General features: G+C 37.5%; 1 protein-coding gene across 4 annotated transcripts in view; it reads left to right on the top strand.

Annotated features, from left to right (window-relative positions):
* LOC6048492 (GTPase-activating protein) overlaps positions 1-23,708 on the top strand; it is a 102,137-nt gene that overhangs the window by 39,947 nt on the left and 38,482 nt on the right. For all 4 annotated transcript variants that reach the window (XM_038260158.1, XM_038260157.1, XM_038260160.1 and 1 more), the window contains one exon: positions 20,776-22,715. In XM_038260158.1, coding sequence (XP_038116086.1) covers positions 20,776-22,715 — 1,940 coding nt within the window. The remainder of the gene's footprint in view (positions 1-20,775; positions 22,716-23,708) is intronic.

The raw sequence follows: 23,708 nt of genomic DNA, 5'->3' as shown, positions 1-23,708 counted from the left end.
TGTTATGGGCTACCATTTGACAGCTAGTGCTTTTGTTGTGGGCTCTCATTCGACAACCGTGCTAATGTCGACTGTTGTCAGTTTGCTTTGGTAGGAATAGGGTTGCCATCCCCCCGCAGAAACCAGAAACTTTGTGAGATCTCTCCAAACTGAAATTTTTACATTTTGCCTACTTTTTAACAATTATTAAATACGCGCTTTTGTCTGATGGGATTGGAAGTTTAAAGATAGGTCGAGGACCCGTCTGGTTCTTGTACTATGTTTAGGCGGGACCAGACAATGCCCAATGACCTCGGAATTGGGCCGCTAGGATCTCTGCCATTCTGAAATGGGTCATTGGAAGCAGCGCGAGGGTTGTCACCACCTAAAACCCGGGACTCAGATTTCTGCTTTTCAAGAAGACCGACTCCGGGTTCTCAAAGTATTAAAATAATTTTATTCACTCAATCACCGCCGATCGAATGTTTGCCGACTGAAGCGCGCAGTCATTCGTGGGCGAACACGACTCGTTTGCTGCCAGTACACAGTGGGATAAAATCGGCGAGATCGAGCGGGGGTAAGATGCACGTCAAACTTCATTATTTTTCTAAACCAATGCATAAGTAGCGTTTTCAAGAGCAATTGTGAATCTGAGAATGTTTTTTTAATCATAAAAAAAATTAAAAATATTTTTTTTTTGTTTTTGAACACGTTCTTATGCATTGGTTTTGAAAAATCGTGTAGTTTGACATGCATCTTGCACTTTGTATTGGCCCAAAGCGGCCAATTCTTCCCCCGGAGCACCTGAAACCGGTCACAGCAGGTCAAAATTGACTGTTTCACTAATTGGACAATAGTAGTAGGCGACGTTTGAAATGCAACATGCCAAAATTACTGGACCTTCCAGGTCATATAATAATCAGCATTTGACAAGTTTATTGTTATGAGGAATTTACCAATGAATAACATAGGGGATCACAGTAAATCAATCATAGTTATATAACATCTGAGAATGTTGACAGATTTTGTGCCAAAAGATATGAAACGAATTCGCTGAGTGGAAGACTGACAGCTGTCAAAAGCACCAAATTACGTGATCGGAAATCGACGAACAAAAAGGTCGAAATGTAAACATTAGTTTGACAACTCAATTTTCAAATCGAGTAAACAAAATTCTTATCGAATTCCATTGTGAAATCGTGTGTTTTTCAATTTTTCTTTTTGACCTGTTGAAAAAGTTTGATACTCGAAGAAATCCGTTCCGGCGTTTTTTTTTAACCAAAAATACCAACAGCATTTTGTCTGTATCAATAAAAAATACGGTTCGCTAGACACTTGGTAAATGTTTGGGCAAGTGCATAGCTGGAATTAGCGCTTTGTTACATTAGAAGACGTTCAACCATCTGACCAAATAAAAACACTATTTTTTGCGAAACTTCAAAATGCTGAATGGCAGCTTTTCAGGTTAAAAGCTATTGCCGGAAACCTTGAAGCGCGCGTTTTCCAAGCAATACCAATTTTTCAAGAATTTAGGCCTAACTGCGCGGTCAGTCTTGGCAAACCAATTTCAACTCAGCTCTGATGACGTAACCCGGCTGTGCTACCTCAACTAAGCAAATGCAGACGCCGCGCGTGTACTTGTTGAAGCAAACACAAAAAAAATCTGAAAAATTGAAAGTGGATTTTGCGTTTGTATACACTTCCAGCTTTGCCTCACACTGTGGCTTGGAACGAGAAAAATCTGGCCGAAAACACTTCTAGTACAGCGTAAACAATATTCTTTTTTCGGCTTTCCAAATCGCGCAACCTACTTAAGCGCGCACGATGCGTAGGTAATCACCGCCGACCACCGATCGATTGCAGCCAGCTACTTCCACCTTCGGGTGAGCCCACCCTCGGTTGGTTATGTGGCCTGGAAAAGGTCTCAAAACTCATAAGTCGCCGTACAGCCAGGCGCGCGCTCGCGTAGGTTTAAATGCCTTCAAACGACCGCGCGATCTGGAATGTAATTTGGGCAATCAACTACCCCCGCGCGCGCGTTCAACTCCACGGCAGCTTATGTCTCGTGATTCCCACATGCTTCTGCTGAGCCGTAGTCGTTGGTCAGGCCGTTTAAACTTTATTTGTCCACCGTCGCGCGGTTATGCACTCTGCCGGCTTCAAGCCAGCCAGTTTAGTCACACTTTCAACGCGGTGGGGGTGTTGTGACTGTCATGAATCACCCGCAGCTAATCCGCAACAAATCGTCTGCTTCCAGGCGCGGCGTAAAAACCAGCAGCGTCGTGGTCAGCAACGGATTTCGTAATCCGCGGAGCGCCACCACCAACGTCAGCGTGCTGGAAAGATTGGGATTAAAGTGGTGTTTACGACGGCGCGGTATACGGTTCAATTTCCGTCCGCGGCCGGGTCGATCGCGCGATAGAGACTTGTTTGTTGCTCAACGTTGAATGGGGCATTAGAAGGGTACTAGAGCTGAAGGTGTTGAAGCGTAGATCCGTGGAGGAGGCTAATCGAAGATTTGTTGTTTGAGGGCATTTCTTTTAAACGTTCGCAGATTTTCAAACTGAATAATATTGGTCTATACAATACAATAGTCTGTTCAATGATTTAAAAAAAAATATCTCATCAATTCTTGAACTGAAATTGAGTGCATTGAGTGAAATTGAGTGAAATTGAATTTTTAATGTTATTTTCGTAAATTTACCAATGCTTTTTTTGTCAATTTGTTGTTCAGCATTTTTCTGAATTTTTTATGGCTTCTAAAATGATATAAAATTATGCTCATGGTATAAGATCTTAAGAATACCTGAAAAATTTGTTTTTTTTTATTATATCATAGACACAGGCATATTATTATGCTTACGTTGCATGTTAGCGTAAATGTTATCGTAAAAATACAATAATGGTCAGAAAATTCTACCTTCCCAAAATCATAAAAAATATCTTCAAGCTGGTTATTAATCAAATTGTTTAAAAATAAAATCAACAAAGGTTATTCTGATGAAATTTAAATTAAATTCATGCAGTGATCACCAAACTGTAATTCGCGACAAAGATCGGTGTTATTTTGAACCACCTGAAATTAAATAATAATGTAATAACTAAATATTTTGTTTGGTATCTCAACAAGAGAACAATTCGTACTTGGCTTAGCAATTAATTTATCGGATAGAAGATAAATATTTAAAACAAACTTATTTCAATAAATCCTTCTGGAGCGGTAAAAATACCGTAAACCGGGGTGACTTTGATAGGATTTCAATTTGTTTTTTGAATATTTTCCAACGGGTAAGGTTTTTCTCAAGATTATTATTATTAAAACATGTACTGGGGTAGGCCACACAAAGTCCATCTACTATTATGGAAAAAAATGTTTTTTCAATAGTGTTTAGAAAAATAGTTACGTTAAAAAATTTTATTTTAAATTCCGGGGTGACTTTGATAGTCACAGTTCGGGCTCAACATTTTTCTGGAGGTTCCATGGCATGTAAAAATGTTATGTAAAACTGTCCGGGGAATCCGTTAAAAATATTTCCAGACATAGGCTCTTTGGTCCAGACACCGTCAAAACGGCATTTTAATGTTTCATACGCTCTTTTCATATGTTAGGCTAGATTTTTGAAACTTCTCATTATTTTTCTTCGAAAAGCTAACGTATCATCTTTCATTTGCGTATAAGACAATTGAAATCGGTTGAAATAGCGAGGAGTTATGATTTTTCGAAAAAAGTGGTTTTTTGCGAAAATCGACGAAAATTGCAATTTTTTAGACCACCCACGGCGTAAGTCACCCTAATGGCCAAACAAAAAAATACGGGTCTAATTATTTCGGCCAGGGAACCCCCAGAAAAATGTTGAGCCCGATCCGAGCACTTTTGTGTTTTTTTTTAATATTTTTTTTGGTAAATTTGGTAAAACAAGTTTTGTTTATAAAATTATCGATTTATATTGCATTTTATACTGAATTCGAAGCACGAATCACAAGTTACATTTTACACGGCATTTGTTCAACTGAAATTGCCTATAAATTTAGATTTTTTTTTAAATTGTGTTTCAAAACCACATATTACTTATTATTTAAGCTTTCTGGGGTGCACCTGTGCTATGCGGACCCGATTTGGCCACTTTGGTTCCTGGGAATCGATTCCAAAGGAACAAATTTTCCGGCAAACCGGCTCTCCGGAGTTTAATCATATTTAGCTATGGATTAATGCATAATAAACTATATATAATATCTAAAAATATGAGTCATACGTCTCGGAACAGGTTGCATGCCATTTGGATCATATCTGGCCACTCTGGAACCGGTTCCGAATACCCTGGAAGTGGCCAGATTGCTATTTTGGTAAAAGCCTATCGTGCGACATATCAAACTTTATGGAATTACAAACCATGCACACTGGAACCAACAAAAAGCCAACTGGACCATGTCTGGCCACTCCGGAACCGGTTCCGGATACCATGGAATTGTCCAAATGGCTATTTTGGTAAAAGTCTATCGTGCGACATATCAAACTTCATGGAATTACAAGCCATGCACACTGGAACCAGCAAAAAGCCAATTGGACCATATCTGGCCACTCCGGAACCGGTTCCGGTTACCATGGAAGTGGCCAGATTGCTATTTTGGTAAAAGCCTATTGTGCGACATATCAAACTTCATAGAATTACAAGCCATGTATACTGGAACCAGCAAAAAGCCGACTGGACCATATCTAGCCACCCCGGAACCGGTTCCGGATACCCTTGAAGAGGCCAAATTGCTATTTTGGTAAAAGCCTATCATGTGACATGTCAAACTTCATGGAATAACATGCCATGCACACTGGAACCATTAAAAAGCCAACTGGACCATATCTGGTCACTCCGGCACCGGTTCCGGATACCCTGGAAGAGGTCAAATTGCTATTTTGGTAAAAGCCTATCATGTGACATGTCAAACTTCATGGAATAACATGCCATGCACACTGGAACCATTAAAAAGCCAACTGGACCATATCTGGTCACTCCGGCACCGGTTCCGGATACCCTGAAAGTGGCCAGATTGCTATTTTGGTAAAAGCCTAATGTGCGACTTATCAAACTTCATGGAATTATAAGCCATGTACACTGAAACCAACAAAAAGTGTAGTGTAAAATTGGCCAAAGAATCAGAAAATGCATTTTTCGATTCAAAATCATGTTCATTGAGAAAATCATGACACTTTGAGATGTTTAAAATAATGACTTTCATCAACATTTTCTTAACTATAGTTAACTAAATTTTCAAAATATTATGAAAAGCTCTTTTTGAGGTACATTGAACACTTCTCTACCAGTATGTATGATTCTAAACAATTCCGTACGTATTTTAATTGCACTCTTCATTTTGCGGAAAAATCGCTAACCTATCAAAGTCACCCCGGCTATCAAAGTCACCCCATTTTACGGTACAGTAAATTTGTCAATTATACCTTTTTTAGTTAGTAACAATAGTTAAAAACGTAAAATCTTAAAAGAAAATGATAACTATAGGCAAACAAATCTTGTTAATTAAATTAAAAATTAAAAGCTATAGAATAAAATAAAATGATTATATTTTTTTAAAATTAGAATAATTTCGAATCAGAAAACAGACGTTTACAATTCTTGTTGAAACAAATTGTGAAATTCAGAATTTTGTTTTCTTTTCCTTAAAAATAGCTTGTCTATTTTTCTTTTCCCAAGGTTAAGTATTATATGCTTGGCCAAGCATTTTTATGAAAATTGTAGGAAACATTTTTTGTCTCTTTTCAAATAGTTTGGGAGAGTTTGGGCATATAATACCTAGAACTGATTCGGAATATAAAAAAAAACCTTTTATATTTTGCTGCAAAATTAACCTTCACAATTCATCTTTTTTGGCAACTTCCAAGTTAAATTAATGGTAAGTTTTCTTTAAATAAATTGATTGAGATTAAAAAAAAAATGTTTGCCTTGCCGAGCTCTTTATTTTACTAATCTTTCGTTTATTTGTTTGTATTTGATAAAAAAGATGATTTGCACTGCACTTTAGTACAGTCTAATTAATTGTTTTTGGTTTTGAAGCAATTGTTTTTTTTTATGAATTGAAATAAACTGCTTGTTTAAATGACTTTTAAGGTTTATTAGTTTTCAAATTATAAAAAAATCGCACCTAAATGCAAAATTTAATCGGTAATCAATCAACGAATATATTTATAACATAAATATATTCTAGAAGAAAAGTTTTTGTGAGCATCTAAGTATTGACATCTAAATTCTATTGAATCCTCATCAGCATAAAAAAATTATAGTGTTTTATATAAACTTCAAGCCAGTTTACAAATTATCATTTCTGATAGTGAAACATAATTTATAAAGATTTTTTTGTACTTGTTTCAAATGAACATAAATTCAATTTTTTTTCGTACTTTTTTGATAAATGGTGGTTGATCTTAACTACCCTTAAATGATTTAGAATTTTTAAATCCAAGATGGCGGGAAAATGGCATTATTGAAAAACATATTTTTTTAAAATTCATTTTAATTTAATCAATCGGGACGATTATTGTTTCCTGGGATTTGTAAGGACGTCTAGATGATCCTAAAATTTTGCTAAACTTAATTTGAACAAATCTGTAATTTCTGTGACCGAAAACATCGTTCCAACTTTTTTTAAACGATTGCTTCCGCGGAATTCCTGGTGATTGTTTTTTTACACGTTGAAAAAAGTTGGAATGATGTTTTTGATCGCAAAAATGACAGATTTGATCAAATTGAGTTCTGCAAAGTTCTAGGATCATGTAGGCATCCTAACAAATCACTGGAAAAAAAAGAATCATCTTGATTGGGTAAGTTATGCCCGAGCACCAGCGAGTTGAAGTTACCGTTCCATCTTTTTTGGAGCCTTGGGCGTTGGAATGTTAAAAAGCAAATAAAATAATCAAATTTCACCAAACGGGGGGTCGCAAAACTCAAATTTGATGTTAAAAGTTAAAAAAAAAAGAAAATTCTGGTTATGATCTGATTATCCGAAATCTCACTAAAACCTTCGAATAATCGAGTCTGAACTGTACCCGAATTGTTTTGAAATTGTGCGAAAAAATGTTCGACGCGATTTTCGCGGATTTGATTTTGGAAAACCACCTTGAAACATAAAAAAATATCATTGGAATTAATACGATTTTGAATCTACCCTGCAAGCTTTCTCCGTGATGTCATTGACTCTTATAGTCCCCTTTGGAAAACCACATAACACCGAACGAGTTCCCATCATCTTGATTTGTATGTTAATCTTCCAGGTATGGCACATACAAACAACACTTGCCGCCCATTGTTACCTATCACCTTAATTAAACTGTTGGGAAACTGTCACGCGAAAGCTCATCTTCTCTCGCCCGTCAAAGTTCATCGTCCTAAACAGAGAGAAAAAAAAAACAAAACAAAAACAATATCTCACGAGCTTTCGCTTTCAAAGGCCGTGGATTATGCCTTGGGAACCTTCTGTCGCGCTCTCAGTTGGCTGTGACCAGAAAAATGCAAAACAGGACGACGCACCACCTCTCGCGCGACGCACAATCACAGTGAAATCGACGACACCCACGCGCTGCGCACACCTGCGAGGGGAAGCGTCTTGCGGATTTCCGCGGGTTCTTCGCCGAGGAAAAAATGACTAGCAATTACGCGCGCCGACTTGGCTTGGCTCGGGCATTGTTTGGGGCTCAATTAATCTCTCCAAGTGAGAAAACACAAGTGGCCGTTCAAGAAATATCCCATAAATTACCGCGCGCGGAGTCGGCGTCGGGACCGGAATTGCGTCCGCGACCGGCCAGATGTAATAATTATACAACACCCCGGCGGACTGATGGATGACCGCACTGCTCGTTGCTCGGCGCGGGCGCGATAAGCTGTCCAGAAGAGAGTAGAGACTTGGTCTTACGCAGATGTGATGAGCTAAGTTGCGAGCTCCAGTTGAGGTAGAGCGCTGCACTGAAATAGAAAGTGTGCGGGGAAATTAGTGCGCGCGAAATGTTAATTGGGCATGATTAATCACTCTGCTAAGGCTAAGCCAAGTGGGCAGCTCCCCACAGCCTAGAGGTCATAATGGGATTACTTCACAATGCACTGTCTCGACGATGGTTAACGATGGCCGAAAGCAACGTTAGACTCTGAATAGTGACTTGTTTCGGATGAAATTCAAATTGGTTGGAAACGCCGCTACGGTTTCAAGCCGCATAATGCCTGTTTAAACATTCTAATTGGGGATTGTTGTGTTACTTGTTGAAATTATAATTTTACTTTTCATCGCTGGTGATGCAACGATCTCGAAAAATTCATCAACAACTTGGTTCAAACGTACTTATCAGTAGGCAAACAAGATTATTCTTTCACATTTTAAAATTGAAAATGTAGAACATTTTCACAATTGAGCAGTTCTCTAAAAAATTGGATGATTTCGACCATTTTTATTTTTTTTTATTTTTTTATTTGGCTCAAACTTTGTGGGTGCCTTTCATATGACCAAAGAGGCTATTTTGTGACATAGGTTCATCCATACCAGTCTCCATACAATTTTGGCTGCTGTCCATACAAAAATGGTACGTAAATATTTAAACAGCTGTAACTTTTGAGTGAGTTTTCTGATCAATGTGGTGTCTTCGGCAAAGTTGTAGATATTGTTGAGGGCTATTGATATAAAATAGGTACGAGCAATTCCAGCTCAAATCAGGAATTTTTCTGGTACTTTTGTATAGAAAATGCCAAAAACCACCAAAAAAGCTGTTTTTTCGACATTTTTATTTTTAAAACCGCTGTAACTTCGCAAGGATTGGACTCAGGACAATGGTCAATATGGAGACTTTTATGTAAAATTGTCTGGAGAATCGATTCCCACTATCAGTTTTTGAAAATGTTGACGTTTAGACCACCTTTCAAAAAACAGTTATAGTAAATGATTTTTGTATTTTTTTAGGAGAGACATACTATCCTGCATTTTTCGTCAGTCTTTTGGTAACATTTTAGGCTATTTCCTCAAAAATTTTGAGCGAAAAAAAATCGTGACTTCACTTTAAAATTTAACCTTTAAACATAAAAATTGAAAAATCCCATAGAAGTGGCGTGTATTTTTCTTTCAGTGTATTTTTTTTTTCAGAAAGCCCGTCCAATTTCCTACAAGTTTGTCTTTGACCACTTTTTGGTACGATGCAACACCTTCGAGATACAGCCATTTTTAAATGACAGAATGCAAACATATCTAAATAACTTACGCCCTTCTCAAATGTCATTTTCGAGTACAATTGGCTCCATATATACAAAAATGGCTTATATAGGCCTAGGATAACAAACTTGTAGGAAATTTGACGGGCTTTCCGAAAAAAATACACCGAAAGAAAAAAAAACACGCCACTTCTATGAGATTTTTTAATTTTTAAGTTTAAAAGTCAAATTTTTAAGTGAGCCCACGACTTTTTTTGTTCAGAATTTTTAAGGAAATAGCCTAAAATGTTACAAAAAGAATCACGAAAAATGCAGGATGGAGCAACCTACCTACAAAAGTACAAAAATCACTTGATGAAACTGTTTTTTTGAAAAGTACTCTAAACGTCAACATTTTCAAAAACCGAATACGGGCATCGATTCTCCAGACAATTTTACATAAAAGTCTCAATATTGATTTTATTAAGTCCAATCCTTGTGATGTTACAGCTGCTTAAAAATACAAACTTTGAAAAAAAAAAAAGTTTTGTTGATGGTTTTTGACAATTTTTATATGACAGACTTGATTTTTCAGTCTCATAAATATTTTTACCGAAAAACTCGTCAAATTTCCCATAAGATTGTCTTTGACCATCGATTGTAGAATCGATTCCCGTATTTGGCTTTAGAAAATGTTGACGTTGTAGGTGAGTTGCTCCATCCTGCATTTTTCGTGAGTCTTTTTGTAACATCTTAGGGTATTTTCACAAAAATTTTGAACGAAAAAAAATCGAGGGCTCACCTTTAAATTTGACTTTTTAACTTAAAATTCAAAAAATCTCATAGAAGTGACATGTTATTTTCTTTCAGTGTTATTTTTTTGGAAATCCCGTCAAATTTCATACAAGTTTGTGTTTGACCACTTTTTTATACGATGCAACGGCTTAAAGTTACAGACATATTTAATTTACGAAATATAAAAATATTTAAAACACTTACACCCTTCTCAAATGTCTTTATCGAGTGAAAATGGCTCCATATACACAAAAATGGCTTATATAAGCGTAGGATAACATGTCTACAAAGTTTCATTGAGATCGGAGAGGGTCGGGTACAAAAGTACCAGAAAGTTCCTGATTTGAGCTGAAATTGCTCGTACACGGAAAAAAATGCCGATTTTTTTGTTAACAAAAATTCGCAACTTATGAGCCTTAGAGAAATATTGTCAAAAAATCTCTCGAGTTGAGAATTTTTGAAAAAAGTGTGATTTTCGGAAAAAATCTGAATTTCATGCAAATGCAAATTTGACTTAATTCTTTCATGTAAAATTGAATTTGCAATCGAAAAGAACTTTACAGATTTTTTGATAAAGGGCTCCGTTTTCTAGATATAGCCACCAAAAGTTTGATTTTTGCGAAATATTTGCAGTTTTTCGATTTTTAAAAATAGTGGCCATGAGTAACTATTTCTGAAAATATATTTTTTGAAATGTTCGGAAAATTTGCTTTAAAATTGTTTCATAGACATTGCAGATTGGACCTCTGGTTGCTGAGATACAGCGGCTTATAGAAAAAGAAACAGTACAATTTTAATTTTCTAAATCTCACCGAAACAAGTTGCTGAGATTTCGACATTAGAAAATGGTGGGTTGTTTCAAACAACCCACCATTTTCTAATGTCGAAATCTCAGCAATTATTAGTCTGATTTTCAATGTTTAAACATGAAACATGCGTGAAATTTTCCGAAGTTTTCGGAAACAAAATTAATCAAGATTAACATTTTAAAAGGGCCAAACATTAAATATTACGCCATTTTGAAATGTTAGTCTTGATTTATTTTTTTTCAAAATTAATATAATCAATTTAAAACAAATTATTTTTTTTTAAACAGAGCCCTTTATCAAAAAAATCTGTAGAGTACAGTCATCCCACATATTCGGAACACCCACAAATTTGGAACACTTTTGTGATAATTTGTCCATAGCATGCCAAATGCATCCTTTCTGTCGACCCTACTATTTTTAGGACCTTCATTTGAACATTCTCTTGCTATTTCACTAGTAAAAGTAGTTCTTTTTGAACAAAAAACTGTATTTTGAGATTATTTTATTCAGAGCAGCAAAACACTGCCTCCAAATTGGCTGTTCCATAATTGTGGGATGTTATTGTGCCTCCCACAATTGTGAAACACCTAAATTTAACTGATATTTATTCAAAAAAAGTTTTCAGACCATTCATAAAACATTCCTATGCTTGAGTTTCGTTGGTTTCAGTGCGTGAAGTCATTATTTTGTAAAAATTATGTACTTATGGAGAGAACCTAAGTTTGTTTACATCCGTAAGAAAAAAGTGTTCCGAATTTGTGGATTTCAAGGGCCAAAGTTTTTCTTCAAAAACTTGATATAAAAGTTAAAATTTGCAGTTGTTCGATACAGCAATCGAAAGATCGCAAGAAAAGCATTCAAATGAAGGTAAAGGCAAATCATTAAGTTCAATCATCGATTTGCTATGATTTTTTGAATATTGGTCGATCTGTAGACTGTTCCGAATATGAGGGATGACTGCACTTTCCGATTGGAAATTCAATTTTACATAAACAAATTAAGTCAATTTTGTTTTTGCATTTAATTTCGATTTTTTCCATGTTTCTCTATGGCTCAAAAGTTGCGGATTTGTGTCCCCTAAAACACATAAAAAAATCTCGAAAATGAAAAAAAAAATGTATTGGGTTTTTGTGAAAAAAAGTCAATAAAAAAATCGGTAATTTTTTCCCGTGTGTCTTTTTTTTCTCAATAGTCCTCAACAATACCTACAACTTTGCCGAAGACACCAAAATGATCAGAAAATTCACTCAAAAGTTACAGCTGTTTGAACATTTACGTACCATTTTTCTTTGGACAGCAGCCAAAATTGTATGGAGATATGTATGGGTGAACCAATGACACAAAATAACTTCTTTGGTCATAGGGAAGGCCCCCACAAAGTTTGAGATAAATAAAAAAAAAACACTAATAAAATCCATTTCCGGTTTTGGTAGATAATTGCGCAATTTTTGTTAGATAGCTACAATTCAGCCAATCTACTTTTCTTTTTTTTATTATTTGCAGGGTTGTTACGGACGGCGCGGATCGCGCGGATGGCGCGTTTCGCGCGGATAGCGCGGATCTGGCGCGGATTTGCTGGCTAATTTTGCTCAGGCGCGGATTTCGCGCGGATGGCAATTTTGATAAATAAATTAATTGAGAGAGATAGAATTTCTTTCAAGTTATTAAGAAAAATATTGTCAGGAATTACGATAATTTGTTTTTTCCTTTGAGTGCAAGAATTTCATATTTTTATTAATTGAATTTTCTTCTGAAAATGTTTGTTTGTATTTTCTTAGTACGAAACGTGGAAAAATGAAGATGAAGATTATGTAGAAATTATTTTTTATATGTTTCTTGTCATTTCTTAACATCTCCGGCTCTGAATATTTCATTTCTTTGAGTTTTGAGTTTTTCAAGTTTTGAGTAATGATTTTGAACCTTATTTATTTTTAATTTTATACTGAATTTATTAAATTTTTAACGTTGTAAATCAAATATTACAAACTTTTCCCGAAGATATAGAAATTAGAATGTGTAACAAAAACTATTTTTGGGGCTTGTTCTGGTGGGCGCCAAATATGAGCTTGATTGAACGTAACAGAAGCTGACCTCCACTTTAAAATTTTAGATGGAATTTAATCGTAGAAATATTTTTTTCAAGATTTTAACATTCTTGGCGAAAATAAAAGATCAGAACATTCAAAGCTTCTGAAATTCAAACAATCGAAACTTTTTTGTTTTAATACTTTTTAGGCCGTTGCAATTATTTTTTGAAGTTTATGTCCCTCAACTCTGACCAAAGTCGAGGGGGGAGGCAAAAAAAATGGGAAATTAAAATTGAATTACGAGCCACGATTTGAACATTTGAATGAAAAAAGTGTTTAAAAATGCATTATACACCTGTCCAGTTGTTTTGCAATCATTAGTTTCCAAAATACCTAAGTATTGACAAACATGCAGAAAATGCGTTTTAGATTGTTTTTAGTTGCTTTGACTTTTATTTTCATTAAAATTTTGAAGTTCTTTCGATTTTAACAAAAAAAAATCAAAATACATATTAATTTTTGTTCGAAATTTCTAAAATTTCAATTTAAAAAATCTGAAATTTCTAAATTCAAAATTTTAGAAATCTGAAACTCAAAATACCAAAAATTTGAAGATTAAAAAAATCAAAATTAAAAAGTTGAAATTTAAAAACTAAAAAATAACAAATTCAAAACAATATAGAAAACAACAAAAAAAAAATCTAATTTTAGTATTCTTAAGCTTTTAATTAAATTCTTAAATTCTTGAATGCCACAATTTTTGAAGTCATTTTTTCTGTTAGAGATTTTGAAATGATGAGAAGACAATATTTTAAATATCGGAAATTAAATTTCTTTCGTAGTGAAATTTTAGCGAGGATTCTGGATTGAAAACTGTATAAAAGTTCGTAGATTTTGAATTTTTAGACTATCGAAATTTAAAATTTTATCTACTTATAATTTTAGATTTGGATTTATTTTTGAGCTTATATTTTTGAAGTTAAATTTTTAAGTTTTTAAATATTGTATTTTCTATTTTGAAGATTTTTTCATGACCTTTGCTTCTACCGTCTCTTTAGGTATTTTTAAAAATGGATTTATTGTTTTCATTCTTTTGGAGCTTTTAAACATAAACCGAGTTTTTTTTTTATCAAATACTTTCTGTATTAGTTTTTCCTCATTTCGCGCGGTTTCGGAATTTAGGTCGGCGCGGATTTGGCGCGGATTTTTTTTCGACTCTCCCGTAACAACCCTGTATTTGGATGAAACTTTGTCATTTTGCATAATTAGTTTTTTTTATACAAGTCTACAAACAATTTTGGGGCAGGTCATACAAAATGGGCATGTGAATATTCGAAAAACAGTATCTTTAGAAGGGACTAAGTTGTAGGCTATGCTTAGGACCTTTCAGAAAAATATGTACATAAAAAAAGATTTTTTATTTGACTTTTCAAAATTCTAAATTTCGAAATTTTTCGAAATTTTTTGATGCGATTTAGAACAACGTCATGATTTTAGTTTTTTAGGGTTTTTCGAATTTAAAAACAAATTCTTTAGAGGTAAGCACCACTTAAATTTTTTTTTTTACTGGAACTTTAATAATCGAGCAATTTGTTTCTGAGATACAGACTCGCAAATAATTCGAATCGATGAAAATTAATTTCTCTAGGTATAGCCTTTAGTTTTTCAAAAGTTTAGCTTGATTGAATGCTTTGAAAGCTTCACTCCTCAGAAGCAGTCCCAAGTTTTCATTCTCCAATTCATTATCAGTGCAGTGGGGGGCAACACATCTTAGTAACTCTAATTCAAACCATTAACAAAAGAGAGAAATTCAGCACCACCGGATCCTAATCGGGCAGGTCTGGCCCAATATTTCCAAACCCGAAATCAATTGCACCACCTTAATTCCACGCCCTGATTGCTGCTTTTTTGCACAGTATAAAATTCGATTCGATTTATTATGCAAAACAAAATATGATGCACAATTTGTTTGCTCATCAAAAATCGATTCAATCAAATTTTACCAAGTTATTTTTACCGTGCACGCCACTTATCGCGGTCTGCAATTTACACCGGAAGTGTGGCGAAAAAGTGCGCCGTTTTTTTAAAATGCTTTCAAATGCACAATACTTTTCAGAGACTTCCCCCCTGCACGAACGGACGGACGGTAGCAATTTTCAAATTGGGCTCGTGCCGCGCGCTAAATCGAACCTCTTCAGCGTGCCATCATCATTATTACTATTATTTTGCTACGACTAGCCCGTGCGCCGCGGCTTTCGAACGTGTGCGCCGCCACCGACTGTTACTTGGCTAATTTGGGCGCATTGCAGGGCACTTACTTTGGGGCCTTTTGCGCACTTTGGTGTTGTGTTTGGAAGTTACTTTTTTTCCATTTGATATTTTTTGCTTTGTTTTTGTTTGTTTATTTAATTTGACTAAAATAAAAATTCTTGTTTTGTGATTTTTAAATATTATTTTTGAAATTCCAAACTCTTCACTACTCTTAGGTGACTTAATCAAAAAGGTTAAACTGCACAGGTGCTGCACACCTTGTTCCAACTATCTTTTAAAAAAAAGTTCCACCAATTGTTGAAGCTTCCGAAAGTGCGTCGATCGCAGCTTTTCGAGCTGGCGCAAGTGCCAAATTGCAACCGACAATTGTGCAATTACGGCACATTTGGCTTTTGCGTAAAAAACATGGATTTAAAACTCGCAACGCCATCTTTTTTGCTGTTACAATGTTGCCAGTTCAATTGTTTTCGATTGCGCGTGCGTACTTTTCGAAAGTAGTTCGATCGCTGCGATTAGCGGATCGAATCGGGAAAAAATTGGAAGACTTGCTCTGGCTGTTTGCAGTCTTATCTGCGGGATAGTTTTCACCGAAACAAACACGGAAATCGGAACCGGCACCGATTAGTCCTGGTCACTTTTCTCCCGTTTTTGGATGAACTGGTTTTTCGGCGGGGGAAAGTTTGGCGAAAATTGCAGTAGCTTTAAATTGGATTGGGCTTTAAATTGGTGGAATTGGAACATGGTCTGAATACATGAGTAGTTAACTTTGCTTTCGTAAACCGCGATATTTTAAATAAAAAAAAACAAAGAAACGATTTTTTATAACTTTTTATCCCTCTCCGATTTCAATGAAACTTTGTAGCCATGTTATCCTACGCTTATATAAGCCATTTTTGTGTACATGGAGCCATTTTCACTCGATAAAGACATTTGAGAAGGGTGTAAGTGTTTTGAATATTTTTGTATTTCGTAAATTAAATATGTCTGTAACTTTAAGCCGTTGCATCGTATAAAAAAGTGGTCAAACACAAACTTGTAGGAAATTTGACGGGATTTCCAAAAAAAATAACACTGAAAGAAAATAACATGTCACTTCTATGAGATTTTTTGAATTTTAAGTTTAAAAGTCAAATTTGAAGGTGAGCCCTCGATTTTTTTTTCGTTCAAAATTTTTCTTAAAATACCCTATGATGTTAAAAAAAGACTCACGAAAAATGCAGGATGGAGCAACTCACCTACAAAAATACAAAAATCACTTACTGAAAACGTATTTTTGAAAAGTGCTCTAAACGTCAACATTTTCTAAAGTCAAATACGGGAATCGATTCTACAATCGATGGTCAAAGACAATCTTATGGGAAATTTGACGAGCTTTTCGGTAAAAATATTTATGAGACTGAAAAATCAAGTCTGTCATATAAAAATTGCCAAAAACCATCAACAAAACTTTTTTTTTCAAAATTTTTATTTTTGAGACAGCTGTAACATCACAAGGATTGGACTTAATAAAATCAATATTGAGACTTTTATGTAAAATTGTCTGGAGAATCGATGCCCGTATTCGGTTTTTGAAAATGTTGACGTTTAGAGCACTTTTCAAAAAAACAGTTTCATCAAGTGATTTTTGTACTTTTGTATGTGAATTGTTCCATCCTGCATTTTTCGTGATTCTTTTTGTAACATTTTAGGCTATTTCCTTTAAAAAATTAAACAAAAAAAAAGTCGTGGGCTCACTTAAAAATTTGACTTTTAAACTTAAAAATTAAAAAATCTCATTGAAATGGCGTGTTTTTTTTTCTTTCGGTGTATTTTTTTCAGAAAGCCCGTCAAATTTCCTACAAGTTTGTCTTTGACCACTTTTTGATACGATGCAAAGGCTTCGAGATACAGAAATATTTAAATTACGAAATACAAAAAAACATTCGAGTAAAACTGGCTCCATATAATCAAAAATGGCTCATATAAGCGTAGGATAACATGTCTACAAAGTTTCATTGAAATCGGAGAGGGTCGAGAAAAAAGTGCCTCAAAAATTCTTGTTTTGGACTGGAATTGCTCAAATAAAAAAAATCGTTTTATTTTTATTTTCATTTTTTTTTAATTTATTTTAGGGAACTAAAAAGACAAAGGTGGTTTGGTTTAAAAAAAGTTATAGCTTATTTTAGGTATGAATTTTCGATATCTTTTCTTTTTCTTCTGCATTTTAAAAATACTTGTTGATTTTTTTCCTGGAATTTTGGAAATCGAGTAATTTTCGAAATTACAGAATTTTAGAATTTTAGAAATCGGGCAATTAGTTTAAAGATACAGTCTCAGAGAGACTTCGAATCGATGAAAATGAATTTTATTAACATATAAAACACAATACATTATAGGACCCTTTCAAAAAAAAACTCTAGATTTCATGTTGCCTTAAAAAAACGATTAGTTGTCCATATGTTCTCGATATTTTCAAAAATTCATATAGTTTAGACCAGATTAACAAAAATGGCTGAGAAGATCGATGCTTCTGTGCTCTCTTGTTCTAAACTTGCTAGTTTTCCTATCCTATTAGCATAAGAGAGCACTGAGATATCGCGATATCTATTTAGTTCCTTAAAACAAAAAAAAAATTAAAAAATGTGAATTTAGGAAACTAAGCCCTCAACGAAAATTGGTTTGAAAAATCAGGGGACATTTTTTCAAACATTTTCAAAAAATTGATGAAAATAAAAATCGAATTGAATTCAAACATAATGGTACACAGAAAAAAAGTCATGGTAATATTACATCTGGGAAGTGGCACATCTTTTATGTCAGAAAAAATTGTTATTTTGCCTCTGATAATGTGTAATTTTACCACTATTCTGGTGTTATGTCGCTTTTTCAGTCTAAATTGAGGTAAAATTATATCACAAAAGAGGTAAAATTCAATCTTTAAAAATTACACCTTCCAAATGTACACAATGTTTCACTGTGTATAGAATCATACTGAGGGTTTTAGGGAAGTGTTCAAACATCCTCAAGAAGTAGTTTCAACACATTTTGAAAAAGTTCAAAAGTTAGTTAACTATTTTCATGAAAAAATGAGAAATGAGATAGTTTTAAGGCTCTCAGTGTATCATTTTTGAGAAAATAAGAAGTTCGAATAAAAAACGGACTACATAATCGGATTTTTTGAACAATTTTACACTAAGAAGAGCTAAATTTAGTTTCAAGATAACTAGTATTAAGTGTTTTGAAACCGAAATGAAATTATCTTCAGATTTATAGGCATTCTCAGTAGAACAGTTTTCTATGTAAATTTAGAAAATTTGTGAAATATGCTACCGTTATTGATAATGTTTATAAACATAGGTGATAATGCTTATCAATTTGACGTAATTAATTTAATCTGATCACTTTTAATTTGTAAGAATCACTGACACACTGACTGTCACCGGTTTTCATAAATAACAATTTTTAACGAAACTATTTTTTAAAGCACCATGAAGAAACATAAAAAAACTTTCATGAACATTATATGACCAACCCTTGTATATGTTTAAAAATGTAAATCATGAGCAAAGGTTTAATACTTTTGGAAAAATTATTTGAAATGCTATCACCCCTGTTTACGGGAGAAAATTCCCACCAAAAACAGTGTGACTACACAAACAAAGAACCTGAAATTTGACAAAATCTTTAAAATTTTGAGAAAATAAAAAAAAAGTGCAAATTTAATGTTAAATTTAAATTTTACAAGTTAATAATCAATTGGCATACAATTGTTGTCATGGACTGTGGTGATAAGTTGGAATGGATTGTTCAATTGAGTTAAGGCATGAATCGCGTTCGCGATTGCTAGAAACAAACCCCGGACAGGAACGGACAGGATCCGCTCATGTTCTGTTATAACGTAATCAACCAGACGCTAACTCCGCCACAAAGTCCGAGTCTACGCGCTCAACTTGGACAAATGACTTGTCCCGCGACCTACACTCACTCGATGTGTTTAGTCTACCGCTCAACAGTTCCAGTTGAGTTGCTCTAGGTTTGAATGCATTTTGTCGTTTCGGCGAACATATGGTTGGGCCGCCCGGTGTAACGGAAGTTACCGAGCCTGCCACCGGTCGGTCGTTGATGTCGCGCCACGGTTCGCTGCCCACGTGCGGGTTTTTCCCACACTGACTTAGATTCCTCGGAACTGCTCGGCGGTGCTCATACGTGTGGGCAAAAAAAAAAACGTTACGACCTGAAACCTGATCCGCCGCCGAGGGTCTTCGCTGCCGAGTTCAGGAAGTGACTCGGTAATAAGCCAGCCACCGTCAGCTGATCCATCCTCAACGAGACCTTGGTTGAACCCTTTTGCGGACTAATTGACAGATCGGCATTTGACGCGAGAGACGAACCTTGATCAATTCCTCAACTTTAGCAACTGTGATTGATATCGATCTGAACCGCGCCACTTGCCCATCATCATTGATATAACTCAATCAATATTCCATTCACGCCGAAGTAAATTGAATCAACCGCCGCCGCTTGAATGGCGAAGCTGCTCAGTAATATTATATCGGTGTAAAGTTGTGGGTCACGACTTTTGCACGACACGGACGATGACGACGACGGAGGATGGTTTTGAGTAGAGCGTTCTTTTCTGCAGGGGTTCTCCACCTGTTGAAAACAAAGCGTTGAGATTTATTTGGACCTTAAAAATAGTAGTAAATGCAACAAGTTGCGAAAAAATAGATTCCGTTTGGTACGGTATGTCCACGCATCCTTCCTCCCCAGTAGATTCTGAGAAATGTGACCCGTTCTCAGAGTCCTCTCTGCGGTAAAAACAACGCAGTAGGGCTGGCCGCTTTAATTTTTGTAATTCATGTTCGTGTGTTCTCGGATGTACTGTAATTATAAATATTGTCAAAAAAAAGTGCTTAGGGCGTAATCTAATCAGATGACTTCCCAGCATGCTTTCATCGGACTGGCTGCGTTTGTGTTAGATTAGATTAGATTAGAAAAACATATCGAAAAGTCTTACCTTTCGATTCAAGTGCTGAAAAAAAAGATTAGGAACCTCCGCTTTAAGTTTCGCAAATCGCGCTTTTGCCTGCTTCAGCGTAGACCGCGAGTATAGTAAGTGATGCGGTGTTGTTCTATTTGTCATCAAGGGGCTCGAGGCCACGCGCGCTGCGGCGTTGAGTAATTCATTCATCGATTCGTGCGCGCGCTCATGTGAACGAGCTTCTACACGAAACAGTTCAACGTTCCCAACTAGGAAACTTGTTTCCGTAGGTGGCGACTGTGCCTGACATTTTAATGTCAGTACAATTTTACTTTTTGTGTACTTTTAAAATTGTTATCAAACATCACTTCAAGTTTATCAAACCAATTTGCTGCCCGTAAGCGGGAGCTCTGTTGCCCACCGGAAGTGACGGCAGTCCAGCTGTGCAACACAACCACACCCGCGCGAGACGAGACAAGACAAGACAACGCGACTTCAGAGGGGGGGAGTGGTAATTATCAGCACAGGTCTATATTTGGTACGGCACACACCCAGTCTGCTTCCTCTCAGCTGATAATGGAAACTGATAGAGTGTGCTCTGCTGTGTAAACACAAACTCGCACACACACATTTCATTCATGCACTTTGGTATTATCTCAAGCGGCGTGGCGTGGCGCGGCAAAACCGGAAGTGTGTCTATTAACTCGTTGATAACCTTGACTGATTGTGGGCTTTCTCTTCTCTTTTTTCGTGTTCTGCAGGTGAAGCGAAGAACCTGCTCGGTCGCAATGGCAACAACTGCGGCGGTTCGTCCTCATCGGGCTCGAAGGAAAACCGGGACGTGTACTGTACGGTCGCGCTGGACCAGGAGGAGATCTGCCGGACGCCGACGATCGAGCGGACGCTCAGTCCGTTCTTCGGCGAGGAGTACCAGTTCGAGATACCGCGCAGCTTTCGGTACCTGTCGGTGTACGTGTGGGATCGCGACCGGCACCTGAAGCAGGACAAGCCGTACGGCAAGATCGCCATCAAGCGGGAAGATCTGCACCAGTACAACCACAAGGACCACTGGTTTCCGCTGCGGCCCGTCGATGAGGACTCGGAGGTGCAGGGGATGGCCCACCTCGAGATCAGCGTCGACGACGGGGTCGGCAATCTGAAGCAGGTCCCGGAGTTTGACGACCACTTCCAGGTGAACCACCAGTCGTCCAACAACAGCACCTCGTCCTTTGGCAGCGCCATCAGCAGCAGCGGCAGCAGTGACACGAAAGAGAACTCCACCTCCTCGTCCCATCTTCATCATCCCCACCTCCATCATCAGCACCAGCATCAGCATCACCCCCATCATCAGCTGCTGGTGAACAACTCTGTGAATAGTACAAATTTTAAGTTAAGTTTTCCTTCCAAAAGTGGTAGTGGAAGTGCCGGCAGTGGCACCGGAAGTGGAACGCTTAGGACAATCTTCGGTGGCAGCGGCAGCGACTTTGGCAATAACCAGCAGCAACCATTCCGTAACATTCTCGACAGCAGCACCGGCAGCAGCTCGGCCCGGAGTTCGCGCATCTCGATCAAGCTGACCGAGTGCATGGACCTGGCCCGCAAAAATGGCCTCTGTGATCCGTACGCAATACTAACTGCTCACTACTCGAATAAGAAGAAGATAACGAAACGTACTAAGGTGAGAAAGAAGACCGTCAACCCGGAGTTTGGTGAAACCGTAAGCTTCGATCTGTGCGTGGACGCGTGCGGCGGAAGTGACTCGAAAAGTGATAGCAATAACACGTACACGGTGGTCCCGCTAGGCGGTGCCGACCTCTGTGAAGTGGTGATAGCATTCTGGCATGACAGCCCCGGCATGGGCGACGATGTGTTCCTCGGCGAGATCAAACTCCCGGTGCGGGGGAAGCAGCAGCTGAACGCGGTGCAGCAAAGTGCGTGGTACTACCTTCAACCCCGCACGAGCCACTCGCGGCCAACGCGAACCTGTGCCACCCCACCCGGAACGCGGCTCTCCTCAGACAATTCCCTCGGCTCGCTGCGGCTCAAGCTCAACTACAACGCCGACCACGTGTTCCCGCTGGCCACCTACGACCAGCTTCTCAACATTCTCATCCAGTCGATCGACCAAAAGCCCATCACGGCCAGTGCCGTCCACATCCTCGGCGAAATCATCCAGAACAAAACCGAGGTCGCCCAGCCGCTGGTCCGACTGTTCACCTACACCAACCTCATCGCGCCCATGATCAAAGCCCTGGCCGATCACGAGATCTCCAAACTGACTGACCCCACCACCATCTTCCGCGGCAATACGCTCGTGTCCAAAATGATGGACGAAGCGATGCGCCTGTCCGGCCTGCACTACCTGCACAACACCCTCCGGCCCATCGTCGAGGAGATCTTCGCCGAGAAAAAACCCTGCGAGATCGATCCGGCCCGCGTCAAGGACAAAAGCATGATCGACACCAACCTCGTCAACCTGCAGGAGTACGTGGAAAAGGTGTTCGAAGCCATCACCAAGAGTGCGGTCAAGTGTCCACCGGTGCTGTGCCAGATCTTTCACGATCTGCGCGAGTGTGCGGCCAAGTACTTTCCCCAGAACCGGGAGGTGCGCTACTCGGTCGTGTCCGGGTTCATCTTTCTGCGGTTCTTCGCGCCGGCCATCCTCGGCCCGAAGCTGTTCGACCTGACGACGGAACCAGTGGTGAGTTTGATTTATTGTTTATATTATTTTTGAAGATTTTTTTAGTTTGCTAAATTGACAAAAAAGACTGCGCAGGCTGAACTCGAAGGGGAAGCAAGAGGTTTGGGGTCCCTAGAAACACGTTCACATTGATTTTCTTTTTTTAATATTTAGACACCCCGAATGGTTTTTCTCCAAAGTTTATATAGAGAATTAGGGTGGTTCATCGCTGTTGCATATAAGCAAAAATATCATGCAATGTTTGGGAGTAGTAGTAAAAGTAAAAGTAAGTGTTTCTGGGGACACCAAACTTCATGTTTCCCTCGATTTGAGCCTACGCAGTAATTTTTTTTTTTTTTTTTCCTTAATCATTTATTTGGCTTCTTGTTTTTAACATTTTTGGGCCAGGTGTTGCGTCAATGGTACACTACTTTTTCTTCAATTTTCTCCTTGCTTTCTGAACGCAAAAAGAAGAAGTTGAAACTTTCAACTTGGGTGGTTGAAATAAATTTTCGTAATCGATTGTGTCCATCAAACTTTCGATCTTGCTTGGTGTTGTTATTTGGTGTGGATTTTCTTCTTCGATGCTGGTGTCGATGCCGAGTTTGGAGGTCTGCTTATCGTGCTCAATTGTTTCTTGCGGGAGTGGTTTTTCGGTTGGATTCTTTTGTTGTTCTGCGTCTAGTGGTGTGTTGCTGGTATTGGTGTTCTTCATCTTTGCAGTGTTACATTTTTGTCCCGTGTGCAATTTGCTGGAACAGTATCGGCATGTTTTGATTTGGTGATTGTGCCTTATGTACGCTGTTTCTTTTTCAATTTCCAAAAAAGAAGGTATCGGTGCCACGATTTTCATCCGCACAACCCTCACACCGTTTGGGATGCCGGGAAAGAAATCCTTCCACACTTCATCACGGATTGATAGCACATCTCCATATTGCTGGAGATGAGATGCTATCAGATGGTTGGGCATTTGTGGTGGTAAATCGTGCACTTTTACCTCTGTGGCACCGTCTT

The sequence above is a fragment of the Culex quinquefasciatus genome, chromosome 3, assembly GCF_015732765.1.
Source record: "Culex quinquefasciatus strain JHB chromosome 3, VPISU_Cqui_1.0_pri_paternal, whole genome shotgun sequence".
NCBI classification, from domain to species: Eukaryota; Metazoa; Arthropoda; class Insecta; order Diptera; family Culicidae; genus Culex; species Culex quinquefasciatus.
Note: the sequence above shows the minus strand (reverse complement) of the source record. Positions and strands in the feature narration are given on the sequence as shown.